The sequence below is a fragment of the Bombina bombina genome, chromosome 3 (genome assembly GCF_027579735.1).
Source record: "Bombina bombina isolate aBomBom1 chromosome 3, aBomBom1.pri, whole genome shotgun sequence".
Taxonomy (NCBI): Eukaryota; Metazoa; Chordata; class Amphibia; order Anura; family Bombinatoridae; genus Bombina; species Bombina bombina.
In genome coordinates this window covers 322,725,068-322,738,661 of record NC_069501.1, presented here as the reverse complement: position 1 = coordinate 322,738,661, position 13,594 = coordinate 322,725,068, and the positions used below count along the sequence as shown (strand labels likewise).

Here is a 13,594-nt window from a genome sequence, read left to right as displayed (position 1 = left end):
TAAATTTATTTGAAAAATAAAAATCGGTTTGGAAAAAAAAAAAAATGGGTTTAGTGTCCCTTTAAAGCTGTTTCCAATCTTTCGGAGAACCTAGTCTGCATGCGGTATGATAAATGGGGCCTTAATGTTAAACTGTGTGACAAATTAATTATTCCCTAAAGAACGTATGTTCTTCCTCTCATTCCAAAACATAATTTATATCCATACAGATTGTCCTCTGCTAAATTATAATTTATTGATTTCTATGTAAATAGCTCTAGGGTCTGGCACTTAAAGGGACACTGAACCCAAATTTTTTCTTTTGTGATTCAGATAGAGCATGTAATTTTAAGCAACTTTCTAATTTACTCCTATTATCAAATTTTCTTCATTCTCTTGGTATCTTTATTTGAAATGCAAGAATGTAAGTTTAGATGCCGGCCCATTTTTGATGAACAACCTGGGTTGTTCTTGCTGATTGGTGGATAAATTCATCCACCAATGAACAAGTGCTTTCTATGGTAATAGCTTAGATGCCTTCTTTTTCAAATAAAGATAGCAAAAGAACAAAGAAAAATTGATAATAGGAATAAACTAGAAAGTTGCTTAAAATTGCATGCTCTATCTGAATCACGAAAGAAAAAATTTGGGTTCAGTGTCCCTTTAAAGGGCCATGATAGTCAAAATATCACATGCCAATTAATTAGAACATATCATTTTAAGACTAGCAGCCCTTTGTGGGGGTTAAACACATAGTAGTGCAGGCTCACTAGTCTAAAATGACATGCTCTAATGAATAAGGGCATGTAATTGTTTTGACTATTATGACACTTTAAAGCTATATTATCCACTAAAATATGTATGTCAAACCTACGGTTTGTTTCTTTCTATGCATCTAATTTATATAGTACAGTGTCTATAAACACAAGCTCCCCTACTCACATTTCTGAAATATACCTCCCATCCTCACTCATTCTTGGATGTCCAGACATTTTACATTGTCAATATAATGGCTATGAACTTACCAATGACATAAAGATTCACTTAATTAAAAAAATATATATATTTTATTGTATGCTTTCAATTTTAATTATTCCAATTAATGTTATGTTTTGTGTTTGTATATTTTAAGATTGTACTAACAGTTCTAGTCTAAGATGGTATATGCATATACACTATATAGACAAAGTATGTAAAAACCCTACTAATTATTGAGTTCAAGTCTTTCAGCCACACCCATTGCTAACAGGTGCAAAAATCCAGCACAAGAAATCTCCATAGACAAACATTGGCAGTACAATGGGTCATACTGAAGAGCTCAGTAATTTTAAATGTGGCACTGTCATGGGGAAGGCTGTTTCCTGCTCCAGCATGACAGTGCCCCTGTGCACAAAGTAAGATCCATGAAGATATGGTTTGATGAGTTTGGTGTGGAGGATTCGAGGGCCTGCACAGAACCCTGACTTCAACCTCACTGAACACCTTTGGGATAAATTGAAACACCAATTGCAAGTCAGACCTTCTTGTCCAACATCAGTGTCTGCCCTCAAAAATGTTTTTTTGGCTGAATGTGCAAAAATGTATACAGACACATACCATAATCTTATGTAAAACCTTCCCAGAAGAGCTGTGGCTGTAGTAGTAAAGAGGGGGCAACTCCATATTAATGCCTATGGTTTTGGAATGGAATGTCAAACAAGCTCCTTAGGTGTGATGGTTAGTTGTCCACATATTTTGGCCATATAGTAAATACTGTATGTTTATATATGTTAGCATGTGCTGGGGGTCAGCGCATTGATCAAACGGGTCATTTCTTAAATGTGTAGTTAAACTGCTGCTTTCGGTCACACACATTCCAGTTTTACAGTACCCACAAAAGACAAGAAATATGCCATTTTGTAGTCAATGAACTGTACTAAGTCTTAATTTAAACTGAATCAGAGTGCATATAAATTAAACTTAAAGGTTTGTGAACTACTCAGTTTAATCTAAGATATGTTAAATCTTAACCGCATTTACCTCATGATTGAATAATTTATAGCTGATAGTGGTTACTTTTGATTTAATCGGAGGTATAACCCTTGTATTACCCCCTAAACCGCCGCTCCTGGAACCCACCGCCACTCTAATAAACTGATTAACCCCTAAACCGTCACTCCCGGTCCCCGCCGCAACTATAATAAATATGTTAACCCCTAAACCGCCGCTCCCGGACCCCGCCGCAACCTATATTAAACTTATTAACCCCTAATCTGCCCCCCTACACCGTCACCACCTATAATAAATTTATTAACCCCTATCCTGCCCCCCTACACCGCCGCCACTAGAATAAAATTATTAACCCCTAAACCTAAGTCTAACCCTAACCCTAACACCCCCCTAACTTAAATATTAATTAAATAAATCTAAATAATATTTCTCTTATTAACTAAATTAATCCTATTTAAAACTAAATACTTACCTTTAAAATAAACCCTAATATAGCTACAATATAACTAATAATTATATTGTAGCTATCTTAGGATTTATTTTTATTTTACAGGCAAATTTAAATTTATTTTAAATAGGTACAATAGCTATTAAATAGTTAATAACTATTTAATAGCTACCTAGCTAAAATAAAGAGAAATTTGCCTGTAAAATAAAAACTAACCTAAGTTACAATTACACCTAACACTACACTATACTTTAATAAATTAATCCTATTTAAAACTAAATACTTACCTGTAAAATAAACCCTAAGATAGCTACAATGTAATTAATAATTACATTGTAGCTATTTTAGGATTTATATTTATTTTACAGGTAACTTGGTATTTATTTTAGCTAGTTAGAATAGTTATTAAATAGTTACCAGCTCTTTTACCTTACCAGCCCTTAAAAGGGCCGTTTGCGGGGCATGCCCCAAAGAAAACAGCTCTTTTGCCTGTAAAATAAAAATACAACTCCCCCAACATTAAAACCCACCACCCACATACCCCTAATCTAACCCAAACCCCCCTTAAATAAACCTAACACTACCCCCCTGAAGATCATCCTACCTTGAGCCGTTTTCAGCCAGCCGACCACCGATGGAACCGAAGAGGAGATCCGGAAAGGCAGAAGTCATCATCCAAGGGGCGCTGAAGAAGTCAACATCCAATTGAAGTCAACATCCAGGCGGCGCTGAAGAGGTCTTCCATCCGATTGAAGTCTTCATCCAAGCGGCGTCTTCAATCTTCATCCATCCGGAGCGGAGCGGAGCCATCTTCAGACGAGCCGACGCGGAGCCATCCTCTTCTTCCCGACGACTAACGACGAATGACGGTACCTTTAAGTGACGTCATCCAAGATGGCGTCCCTTCAATTCCGATTGGCTGATAGGATTCTATCAGCCAATCGGATTTAAGGTAGGAAAAATCTGATTGGCTGATTGAATCAGCCAATCCGATTTGAAGTTCAATCGGATTGGCTGATCCAATCAGCCAATCAGATTGAGCTCGCATTCTATTGGCTGTTCCAATAGAATGGGTTTTAATGTTGGGGGGGTTGTATTTTTATTTTACAGGCAAAAGAGCTGTTTTCTTTGGGGCATGCCCCGCAAAAGGCCCTTTTAAGGGCTGGTAAGGTAAAAGAGCTGGTAACTTTTTAATGTAGAATAGGGTAGGGATTTTTTTTATTTTGGGGGGCTTTGTTATTTTATTAGGGGGCTTAGATTAGGTGTAAGTAGCTTAAAATTGTTGTAATATTTTTGAAATGTTTGTAACTTATTTTTTTTATTTTTTGTAACTTAGCTTTTTAATTTTTTGTACTTTAGTTAGTTTATTTAATTGAATTTAATTGTAGTTATTTGTAGGTAATTTATTTAATTAATTTAATGATAGTGTAGTGTTAGGTTTAATTGTAACTTAGGTTAGGATTTATTTTACAGGTAATTTTGTATTTCTTTTAGCTAGGTAGTTATTAAATAGTTAATAACTATTTAATAACTATTCTAACTAGCTAAAATAAATACAAAGTTACCTGTAAAATAAATATAAATCCTAAAATAGCTACAATGTAATTATTAATTACATTGTAGCTATCTTAGGGTTTATTTTACAGGTAAGTATTTAGTTTTAAATAGGATTAATTTATTAAAGTATAGTGTAGTGTTAGGTGTAATTAGGTTAGTTTTTATTTTACAGGTAAATTTCTCTTTATTTTAGCTAGGTAGCTATTAAATAGTTAATAACTATTTAATAGCTATTGTACCTATTTAAAATAAATTGAAATTTGCCTGTAAAATAAAAATAAATCCTAAGATAGCTACAATATAATTATTAGTTATATTGTAGCTATCTTAGGGTTTATTTTATAGGTAAGTATTTAGTTTTAAATAGGATTAATTTAGTTAATAAGAGAAATATTATTTAGATTTATTTCATTAATATTTAAGTTAGGGGGGTGTTAGGGTTAGTGTTAGACTTAGGTTTAGGGGTTAATAATTTTATTACAGTGGCGGCGGTGTAGGGGGGGAAGGATAGGGGTTAATAAATGTATTATAGGTGGCGACGGTGTAGGGGGGGCAGATTAGGGGTTAATAAGTTTAATATAGGTTGCAGCGGGGTCCGGGAGCGGCGGTTTAGGGGTTAAACTATTTATTTAGTTGCGGCAAGGTCCGGGATCCGCAGGATAGGGGTTAATAAATTTATTATAGGTGGCGGCGGTATAGGGGGGGCAGGATAGGGGTTACTAGGTATAATGTAGGTGGCGGCGGTGTCCGGGAGTGGCGGTTTAGGGGTTAATACATTTATAAGAGTTGCGGCGGGGTCTAGGAGCGGCGGTTTAGGGGTTAATAACTTTATTTAGTTGCGGGGGGCTCCGCGGGCGCCTGTATAGGGGGTAGAACAGTGTAGTTAGTGTGGGTACTTAGTGACAGCTTATCAATAAAGCTGTCAAAAAGCCGAAGAGCAGCGAGATCGGATGAGTGATAACTCTCACAGTCCGCTGCTCATCGCCCCGTACTTGGTGCGCGTCTTTTTGACAGATTTTTTGATAACTTAGGCGAAATTTTTCAGGTCCGCGGCGGCGATGGTAGGCGATGGTAGGCGATGGTAGGCGAGCTTAGGCAGGCGTATTGGGCCGGCGAAGGCAGGTAAAGTAGACACGTTGATAACTAGAGGCCATAGTGTGCACCTTATACATACTGTAGCTGTATGGAGTCTGTAAAAATATAGAATGCAAGAAAATGTGACTTCCGTAAACAGCGTACACAGTTTGAGGGCTGTAAGATATGGTATCAGTTTGCTTAATTTAGTGATTGGTTTAGTTATTAAAAAGCTGGATTTACCAATTTTAATCAAAGCTAAATGCAAATTAAGTAATTTTGGTAAAATGATACGTGTTAGTATAGAATAGCATAAAAGGCAATATAAACAAAGAAAATATTAGAGTAAGAAAATATAATCTATATATAAGATAGAACAAGCCTTAGATGTAAAAGAAGTGAGTACATTTTTTATAGAAAGCTATAAAGAGATGGAAGTGTTTTTGTAACCATAAAATAGTGTCAGGGAGCAAATGTAGTTTGCGATTTCAGAACCAATATAAAAAAGGTCAATCTTGATATAAACATAATTTCACTTTTTCAGTTAAACTATTTCTTATTTTTCAGAACATTAAACAGCACTTGAACAGTAATGTTTAACCTCATATGGTAAATGTAGAAATACCAGAAGTTCATATAACATAAAATGTTTAAAACCTTAATTATACACAATTGTCTGGTGCTATTATTTTAAACAATAATTTGGAACACCAAAGGGAGCAGGATTTGATGTTTATTATATTCTAACACAGTACAATTTAGAACTGATCTTCCCTCCTGACCTAAAAGCCTGCCAGTGCGAATGAGCAAGAAATGATCATGTGTAATTTGGCTATAATGTTAAAATCAGAAGTGCTAAACATTATAAGGGCCATAATAATAATAATAAAAAAATACAGATTAGAGCATACCATTTATTTTACACTAGCTATGCCCCAATTAATAGTGTTTAACTCTCGCAAAGGGTTAAACTCATATTTAAAGCACTGCCATGGAGCTACAGAGCACTGCTAGACCCAAGCATAAACTAACAGTCACCCAATCAGCAGCTGTAGGCCCACAGCTGGATTGTGACAGTTTCCGCTCAGGACCAGCAGTGCTCTGTGGTTCCCAAATTATACTTTAATTATGTTGTTAATCCCTTTGCATGGGTTAAACACATAGCGTGAGGATGTTGCTAGTGTTAAAATAACATGTTCTAATGAATTAGAGCATGTCACCTTTTAATTATTGCTGCCCATGAACAACAAACACAAAAAAAAGTGATTAAAACAATGATAAGGGCTTACAGTTTAGTAATAATGCAACCTACAATACTCTTCATGCAAAGTGAACTTTTCCATATTAACTTTTTTTTTCTTTTTCTATGTATTTTAGATTAACAAAACATCTAATCGCAAGCAAAAAGGCTTCATAAATCGGAACCACAATGAAAACCAATTACTTTGAATTACCAAATGAGACAAAGCCAGATAATGAGACCTTAGAAATGCTACAGAACACTGTGATTCCAGTGGTTATGCCGATAATGTATTCGATTCTGGCATTCATCAGCATTCCAGGAAATTCAATCTCCCTTTGGATTTTAATATTCCATTCCAGACCAATCACGGCATCTATCATTTTCATGATTAACTTAAGCATTACAGACCTGGTCCTTGCAGTGTTTCTTCCATTCCAGATCATTTACCACATCAACAAAAGCCATTGGCCATTTGGGAAAGGCCTTTGCAATGTAATGTCTCTTTTGTTTTATGTAAATATGTATTCTTCCATATTAACTATCATGCTCATCAGTATTGATCGCTACATAGGTATTGTGCATCCCATGCAATCAAGCATGTGGCGAAGAAAAAGATATGCAGTTACAGCATGTATCATAATGTGGACATTTCTTCTGTTGTCATTTTATCCATTGGCGTCAACGGATCTAACTTATAAAGTGGATTCTTTGAATATAACAACCTGTTTTGATGTGCTGAAATGGAAGATGTTGCCAAACCTTGCAACATGGGCAGCATTTATTATTGGACTTGTTTTTGTCCTATTTTTTATTCCTTCAGTTGTGGTGGTAGTTTGTTATACTCTCATCATAAGGAAATTGTTTCAGACTTCTAACAGATATGGAAGCAGTAAAAGGTCAATTAAACTAGCATTTACAGTTCTATTAGTATTTCTTACTTGTTTTGCGCCTAACAACATTGTTCTTCTGGTACATGCAATTAACCGAATTTTCTATGGAATAAGTTACTACTATGCTTACAAACTCACTCTTACGCTTAGTTGCCTAAGCAGCTGCCTGGATCCTTTTCTTTATTACTTTGCTTCCAAGGATTTTTACAAAAAGTTTACAGAGGTTTTTGGTAAAAAAACAAAGCAGAGTGAAACATGTGAAACCAGGAGAGGCAGCTTGTTTTCTGGAAAATCAATGACATTTTCAAGTGGACATGGGGAAGGCTTACAAAATGGAAGCTGCCAGCTTATCCAACGTCAAGAAAGTGATGTGTAGATTATATCCAGAGACGTTTTTTGATAAGACAGAGTGAAACATTTTTAAACAATTATGTAAAGACCCGGAGATTTAACTTGGAACTGATTACTATAAAATAAAAAAATAAATGGAAAAAAAACAAACTGTTGCGTCTGGAACACATTTCCCCAGAGGATCTTTGAAATGTGTGGCATAGTATTTAAGGCTGCAATAATTGCTCAAAGAACATTAAAGTTTCAGACACAAAATTGACTTGTTCCACAAAGATGTTAAATATATCAACTGTACAAAATGATTCTTTGAGTGGATTACAAAACACTCAAATATGTGACCAGCATAAATTTTGTAATTAAAAAAAAATATGACACAAAGCAAATACAAGTTTCAGAAGTCAGATAGATGTATATCGATTGTTGGGGTAGCATGGTTTTTTAAAAAAAAGCTCTGAACTTCACTGATGAAGTTATGAACATCATCAAAAATGTCTAATTAAAGGGACAGTTTACAACGTGTAATTACAAGACATTTCTGTTGTGTTGTTATAGAATAACAAATCAACCAAGTCTAAACACTTTTAAAACATATTAGAAAGTTGTTTGCTGCAATTTTTTAATAGCTGAACTTAAAGTGATGGTAAATCTGAGCGTTAAACAAATGCTAGGACTCACCATCACTAAAAATCAAGGGGAGTTTAAGTTATCAGATCTAAAAAAAAGGATACTAAACTCACCCTTTCTGTGCCATTGCACAGAGCTAAATACAGAGGTTCTGGCCGTCCACAGCACATCAATCTTCTACCAATGAGGTGCTGTTTGCACCTCTGAACCAATAGTCGTGCGTGCATACAGAAACCTGTCAGTTGACACGCACGGCTATTGGTTCAGATGTGCAAAGTCACTTCATTGAAGGAGACCGATGTGCTGTGAGCGGCCAGAGCCGCTGTATTTAGCGCTGTGCAACGGCACAAGAAGGGTGTGTTTAGCACCCTTTTTTTTAGATCTGATAACTTAAACTTCCATTGATTTTTAGTGATGATAAATCCTAGCATTTGTTTACCATCACTTTAATCCACCACTTGTCTTATTTGGTGGAACCACAGTCATTACATTAGTATAAATTGCATTACTGTGCAGTTGTTATCTGCTAAGCAGGGATAGCCTGTTAGCAGTGTCCATTTCCATTAGAAAAGACACACTTTTTATAGATAAATTACATGAAAAGAGGGCAAAAAGCATAATGACAGTATATAGCAACATTCTATAACTAAACATTTTATATTAAAATATCAAGGTGTTTATGGTCCCTTTAAGTAAAGCAGATCAGATTTTTTTAAGCTTAACAGTTAGATTGTCATGAAAATAAAAATATTTGAATGTACTTGTTTGTTGTAAGAATGTAATCACATTTCGATGCAACAGAAATATGCATTTTTGTATGTGCTGCATGCAGAATATTTCATCAGTCTTTCCATAGCATGAAAAGACGAAACTTGAAATGAAACATGACATTTCCACATTATCTGTAGAGTATATTCATTAAAATGTGCCTGATATATTGTTTTATAGAAAGAAGTTCCAGAAAACCACCAATGATTATTAGAATTACAGGGTGATGGTATAGATACATGAAAGTCAAAAGTGTGTTGCAGCCATTTTTTATTTTTTTTTCAGCACCATGTCCACAAACACAAATCAGGGCACTGATTGGTCAGTTATGTCCATGCACAGTGCAGAAAGCATACCTAAAGTTTATTCACCATGCAGACTCCAAGACCAACAGCTGATAGTGTGCATGGTGCCAATCTCAGAACTGAAGAATGGCTAAAGCAGACTATTGCTTTTTCCCCCAGCATATTTTGGTAGCAGCTAATATATAAAAGTAAACCAATTCATATATTTGTGATTCTTTAAATAAAGGTTACCAATTTACTTATCGAATTTAATTTGTTCACTTGTTATCCCTTGTTGAACATCAGGTCGGTAGGCTAGGAATGTGCACATGTCTGGAGGACTAGACAGCAGCAATGTTTACACATTGGGCCCCATGTACTATCAAATTTAATATAACCGCTGCTTCTTACATTGCGGTAAGTAGACACGCAAAGACTACAAAGCAGCAACCACTGCTTAGAGCATGGAGCTCAATGTACAACATTATTAAAAACATTCTTACAAAACTGAATAAAGTGATAATAATATATACAATCAAAACAATAATCAAAACACTGTCCAGTACTGATGAACAGACAGTATCAAACACAAAACAAAGGAAATGTCCAAGTGAGTAATGATCTAGAAAGATTTTCCTGTACTTCTTTCCATATGGAATTACACTGCATTTTTTTTTCTTTTTCTTCAGAGGCACGACGATTACAGATACACTCATGTAGGAAAGTGTTTATGCACGTATAGACATATCCTTTGTTTTATGTAGCAAGTTAAAAAATCCTGCGCACTCCAGGGGTGTACCATAAAAATAATCTTTATTTATTTGAGTAAAAAAACAAACATAGAGATACAGGGACATAGGGTATGAACCTCTGACGCGTTTTGCGCTAAATTAGTGCTTAATTATAGCTTTGTTTTATATCTGTGCATCAGTACAAGATAGAGTTTTGATTATTATTTTGGTTTGATATATCATTGTTTATTATCTATTTGCATAGCATTTTTGCACAATTAATGTACACATTCTTGCAAAACTGCTGACATATGGTGCTCCGGGCACAAACACACTCCAGAGCTTACCTACTTGCTTCAAAATAAATTTGATGACATGTAAATTGTATACTCTATTTAAATCATGAAAGAAACAGTTTGGGCTTCATGACCCTTTTAAATTCAATTCTTGTATTCAGCTAGTAATTTATTTAAGGTTAATTATTAAAAGGAGCACAACAGAGTTTGATGAATAGCTTCACAATGATAATGTAGAAGATTGTTTTAATTAAATTATTTTGAGTAGTTTGTTGTACAATTGAAGAAAGCTGCTTTGAATTTACCAAAGTTTTTTTGCATTAATGGATAAAAAAGTTATCATTTTGTAATTTTGTTTATATTTAAATGTTTGCATTTACAATGTAGTGCTTGCATATGCTGTATATACATTTAAATGTATATATCTATTGTACGTAAGTTTGCCTTCTCTATGAATAAATATTTAGAAAATGATTTATTCATGTTAAGAATTATAAGCACTGCCTTCAAACATTATTGCTAGTTATCTCCTATCTCCAGCACCTGTCATTGTGCTAGTACCCTCTTAATGCTGGAAGACAAACACTCCTGGAAATGCTTGGTGAAAATTTGACCAGGCACTTCCGGAAAGTGGGACAAAGTAAAATCATGTAGGCCGTCAGACTGCCTGTACACCAGTTTGACCCCTCAAATACTAAAATCAATGTGAGCATTAATTTCTTCTCTAAAGTGATTGTAAACTTTAATGAATTAAATGGATACTAATACCCCATTTTTTTTCTTTCATTACTCAGATAGAGCATGCAATTTTAAGCAACTTTCTATTTTACTCCTATTATTAATGAAAAAGCAGAAATCTAAGCTTAAGAGCCGGCCCATTTTTTTGTTCAGCACCTGGGTAGGGCTTGCTGTTTGGTGGCTAAATGTAGCTCCCAATCAGCAAGCACTACCCAGGATGCTGAACCAAAAATGGGCCAGCTCCTAAGCTTAGATTCCTGCTTTTTAAATAAATATAGCAAGAAAACAAAGAAAAATTGATAATAGCAGTAAATTAGAAAGTTGATTAAAATTGCATGCTCTGGGGCCGAATTATCAAGCTCCGAATTGGCATTCAGCGATGTCTGTTGGACATGATACGCTACAGCGTATCATGTCGGACATACATTAATAAAGAAGCCCCTCTGTCGGAATCACGAAAAAAAAAAATTGGGTTTAGTATCCCTTTAAAGCCCAGTATCAAAACATAATCTTAAAAACAGGGGCACTTTAATTAAATTACAAAGACACTTATTTTTTAAAATACTTACCATAACGTAGATCCTACGCCCACATCTCCTGCTTTCTTTAACATATGGATGATGAATCCGGCTTCCTCCAATCGCTGTGTGCCAGGACGTCAAAGGGGGCACGCAGCGATTGGAGGAAGCCGGATTCATCATCCATATGCTAAAGAAAGCAGGAGATGTGGACGGAGGATCGGCGTTATGGTAAGTATTTTAAAAAAATAAGCATTTTGGTAAACTTTAATGAATTAAAGTGCCCCTGTTTTTAAGATTACTTTTTGATACTGGGCTTTAATTCATTAAAGTTTACAATCAATTTAAGCTTTAGCCAGCTAAAACAATTGTTTGCACATGCTATGATGACATATTTTCATTACTGAAAACCGTTTGCCCTCTCTTTCAGCGTTAGGGTTGCCACCTCAGCCATGTTTTCCTGAACACTTATGAGTTACAAATTCTGCAGGATGTGCATAGGGGAACATGAATTGCACCCCTGGATTGCACATGTAAAGTGTTCCTGGACAGCACAATTAATGTTCCTCCCTGCATACCCTGCAGCATGTGTAACTCATAAATGTCCAGGAAAACGTGTCCAAGGTGGCAACCCTAGTCAGCGTGCAGATTTTTCTGACAAATGATTACAAGGCTTTACTCTCTCAGCCGCTTCTGGTTCCACTCAATTCATTTTTGTTTCACATGGTATTCCACAGTCCTCTGCATCTGTGTATGACCAAATCACTTCCTGATGGCTGTAATATGTGTTTGCAAACCTTTCTAGAGCTGCCTCACTGGCTTCTACTATAAGCCTGAAAATAAACTCACCAGCAAGGTAACGGAACTGCCTTCTGGACGGTGCTTTAAAATAATAAAGTATCTGTGTTGATTTAGTTAAAGTGACAGTCTATCCCAGAATTTATATTGTCTAAAAAGATAGATAATCCGTTTATTATCCATTCCCCAGTTTTGCATAACCAACACAGTTATATTAATACACTTTTTACGTAAATGAGTATCTTGTATCTAAGCCACGTATATAAAGTCAGATAGGAACAGCACACTGTAGGCGGAGTGCACGAAAGACCTGAGGACACTGCCAAGTCCTCATACAGATGATCAATGCACAAAAGATGGTCCTCAGCACTCAATTTATTTCTTTGAAACAATTTATTCACATTGAAAAGCGACGTTTCGGGGTCACAGCCCCTTATTCATGCTTTATATCTTGACAGTGACAAAATGACTCTTTAAATACATTAATTTTGGTGCCCTTGCACCCAAACTGGGGGAATAGCTCCCTCTAGTGTCAGCCTACCGATACGACACTTGTTAAAAAAATTCAACAATACTAAAACCTAACTGATATTTCCATCAATCTATATCTTAATCTATAGCTTTAACCTCATACAATTTTATTAAGTTAAAGATAATTCTAACATTAAAAAGTGCTGCTAAGTGTCCTACCATTACTTGATGTGTGGGAATTATTATATAGACATATTTTTCAGAAAAAACAGGACAGGTCATACTCCCTATTTAACCCCCTATGTGTTAGTGTTTCCAATTTGTGTATCCACCACATTTCTCTTTGTTTCAGGAGATGCTCCCTATCTATACCTGTCCTATTGGGCTTGATATGATCTATTATTTGCCACCTCAACTGACTTATATTGTGACCTTTCTCAAGAAAATGACTAGATAGAGGGGCTTCTAGATTCCTACATCTGATATTGGAGCGATGTTGACTCATGCCGTCCCTAGCCTTACGGGTCGTTTCCCCTATATACACCAAAGAACAGGGACATTTAATAAGGTAGACAACATGTGTAGTCTCACAGGTGAAGAAACCTTTGATACAGTATTTCTTCCCACTATGCGGATGGTGGAAGTTAGCTCCCCTAATAAGGGAGTTGCAACTCATGCAATTAAGACAAGGGAACGTTCCCATCTTTTTGCTACTTAAAAATGTTTGTTTAAGCTCTATGCTCGCTCCAATATCTGTACGTATTAAATGGTCCCTAAGACTCCTTACCCTTTTATGGGCCATCAGAGGAGGTTCCTCAAACTGTTTAATACAAGA

The 13,594-nt window shown here is 35.6% G+C and overlaps 1 protein-coding gene across 1 annotated transcript in view; it reads left to right on the top strand.

The window, feature by feature from the left end:
- The window catches only part of P2RY8 (P2Y receptor family member 8), a 245,412-nt gene extending 237,194 nt beyond the window's left edge, over window positions 1-8,218 (top strand). The window contains exon 3 of the mRNA XM_053706429.1: window positions 6,425-8,218. Within this exon, the coding sequence (XP_053562404.1) occupies window positions 6,477-7,556 (1,080 nt within the window). The 5' untranslated portion in view covers window positions 6,425-6,476 and the 3' untranslated portion in view covers window positions 7,557-8,218. The remainder of the gene's footprint in view (window positions 1-6,424) is intronic.
- The last annotated feature ends 5,376 nt before the right edge of the window (window positions 8,219-13,594 follow it).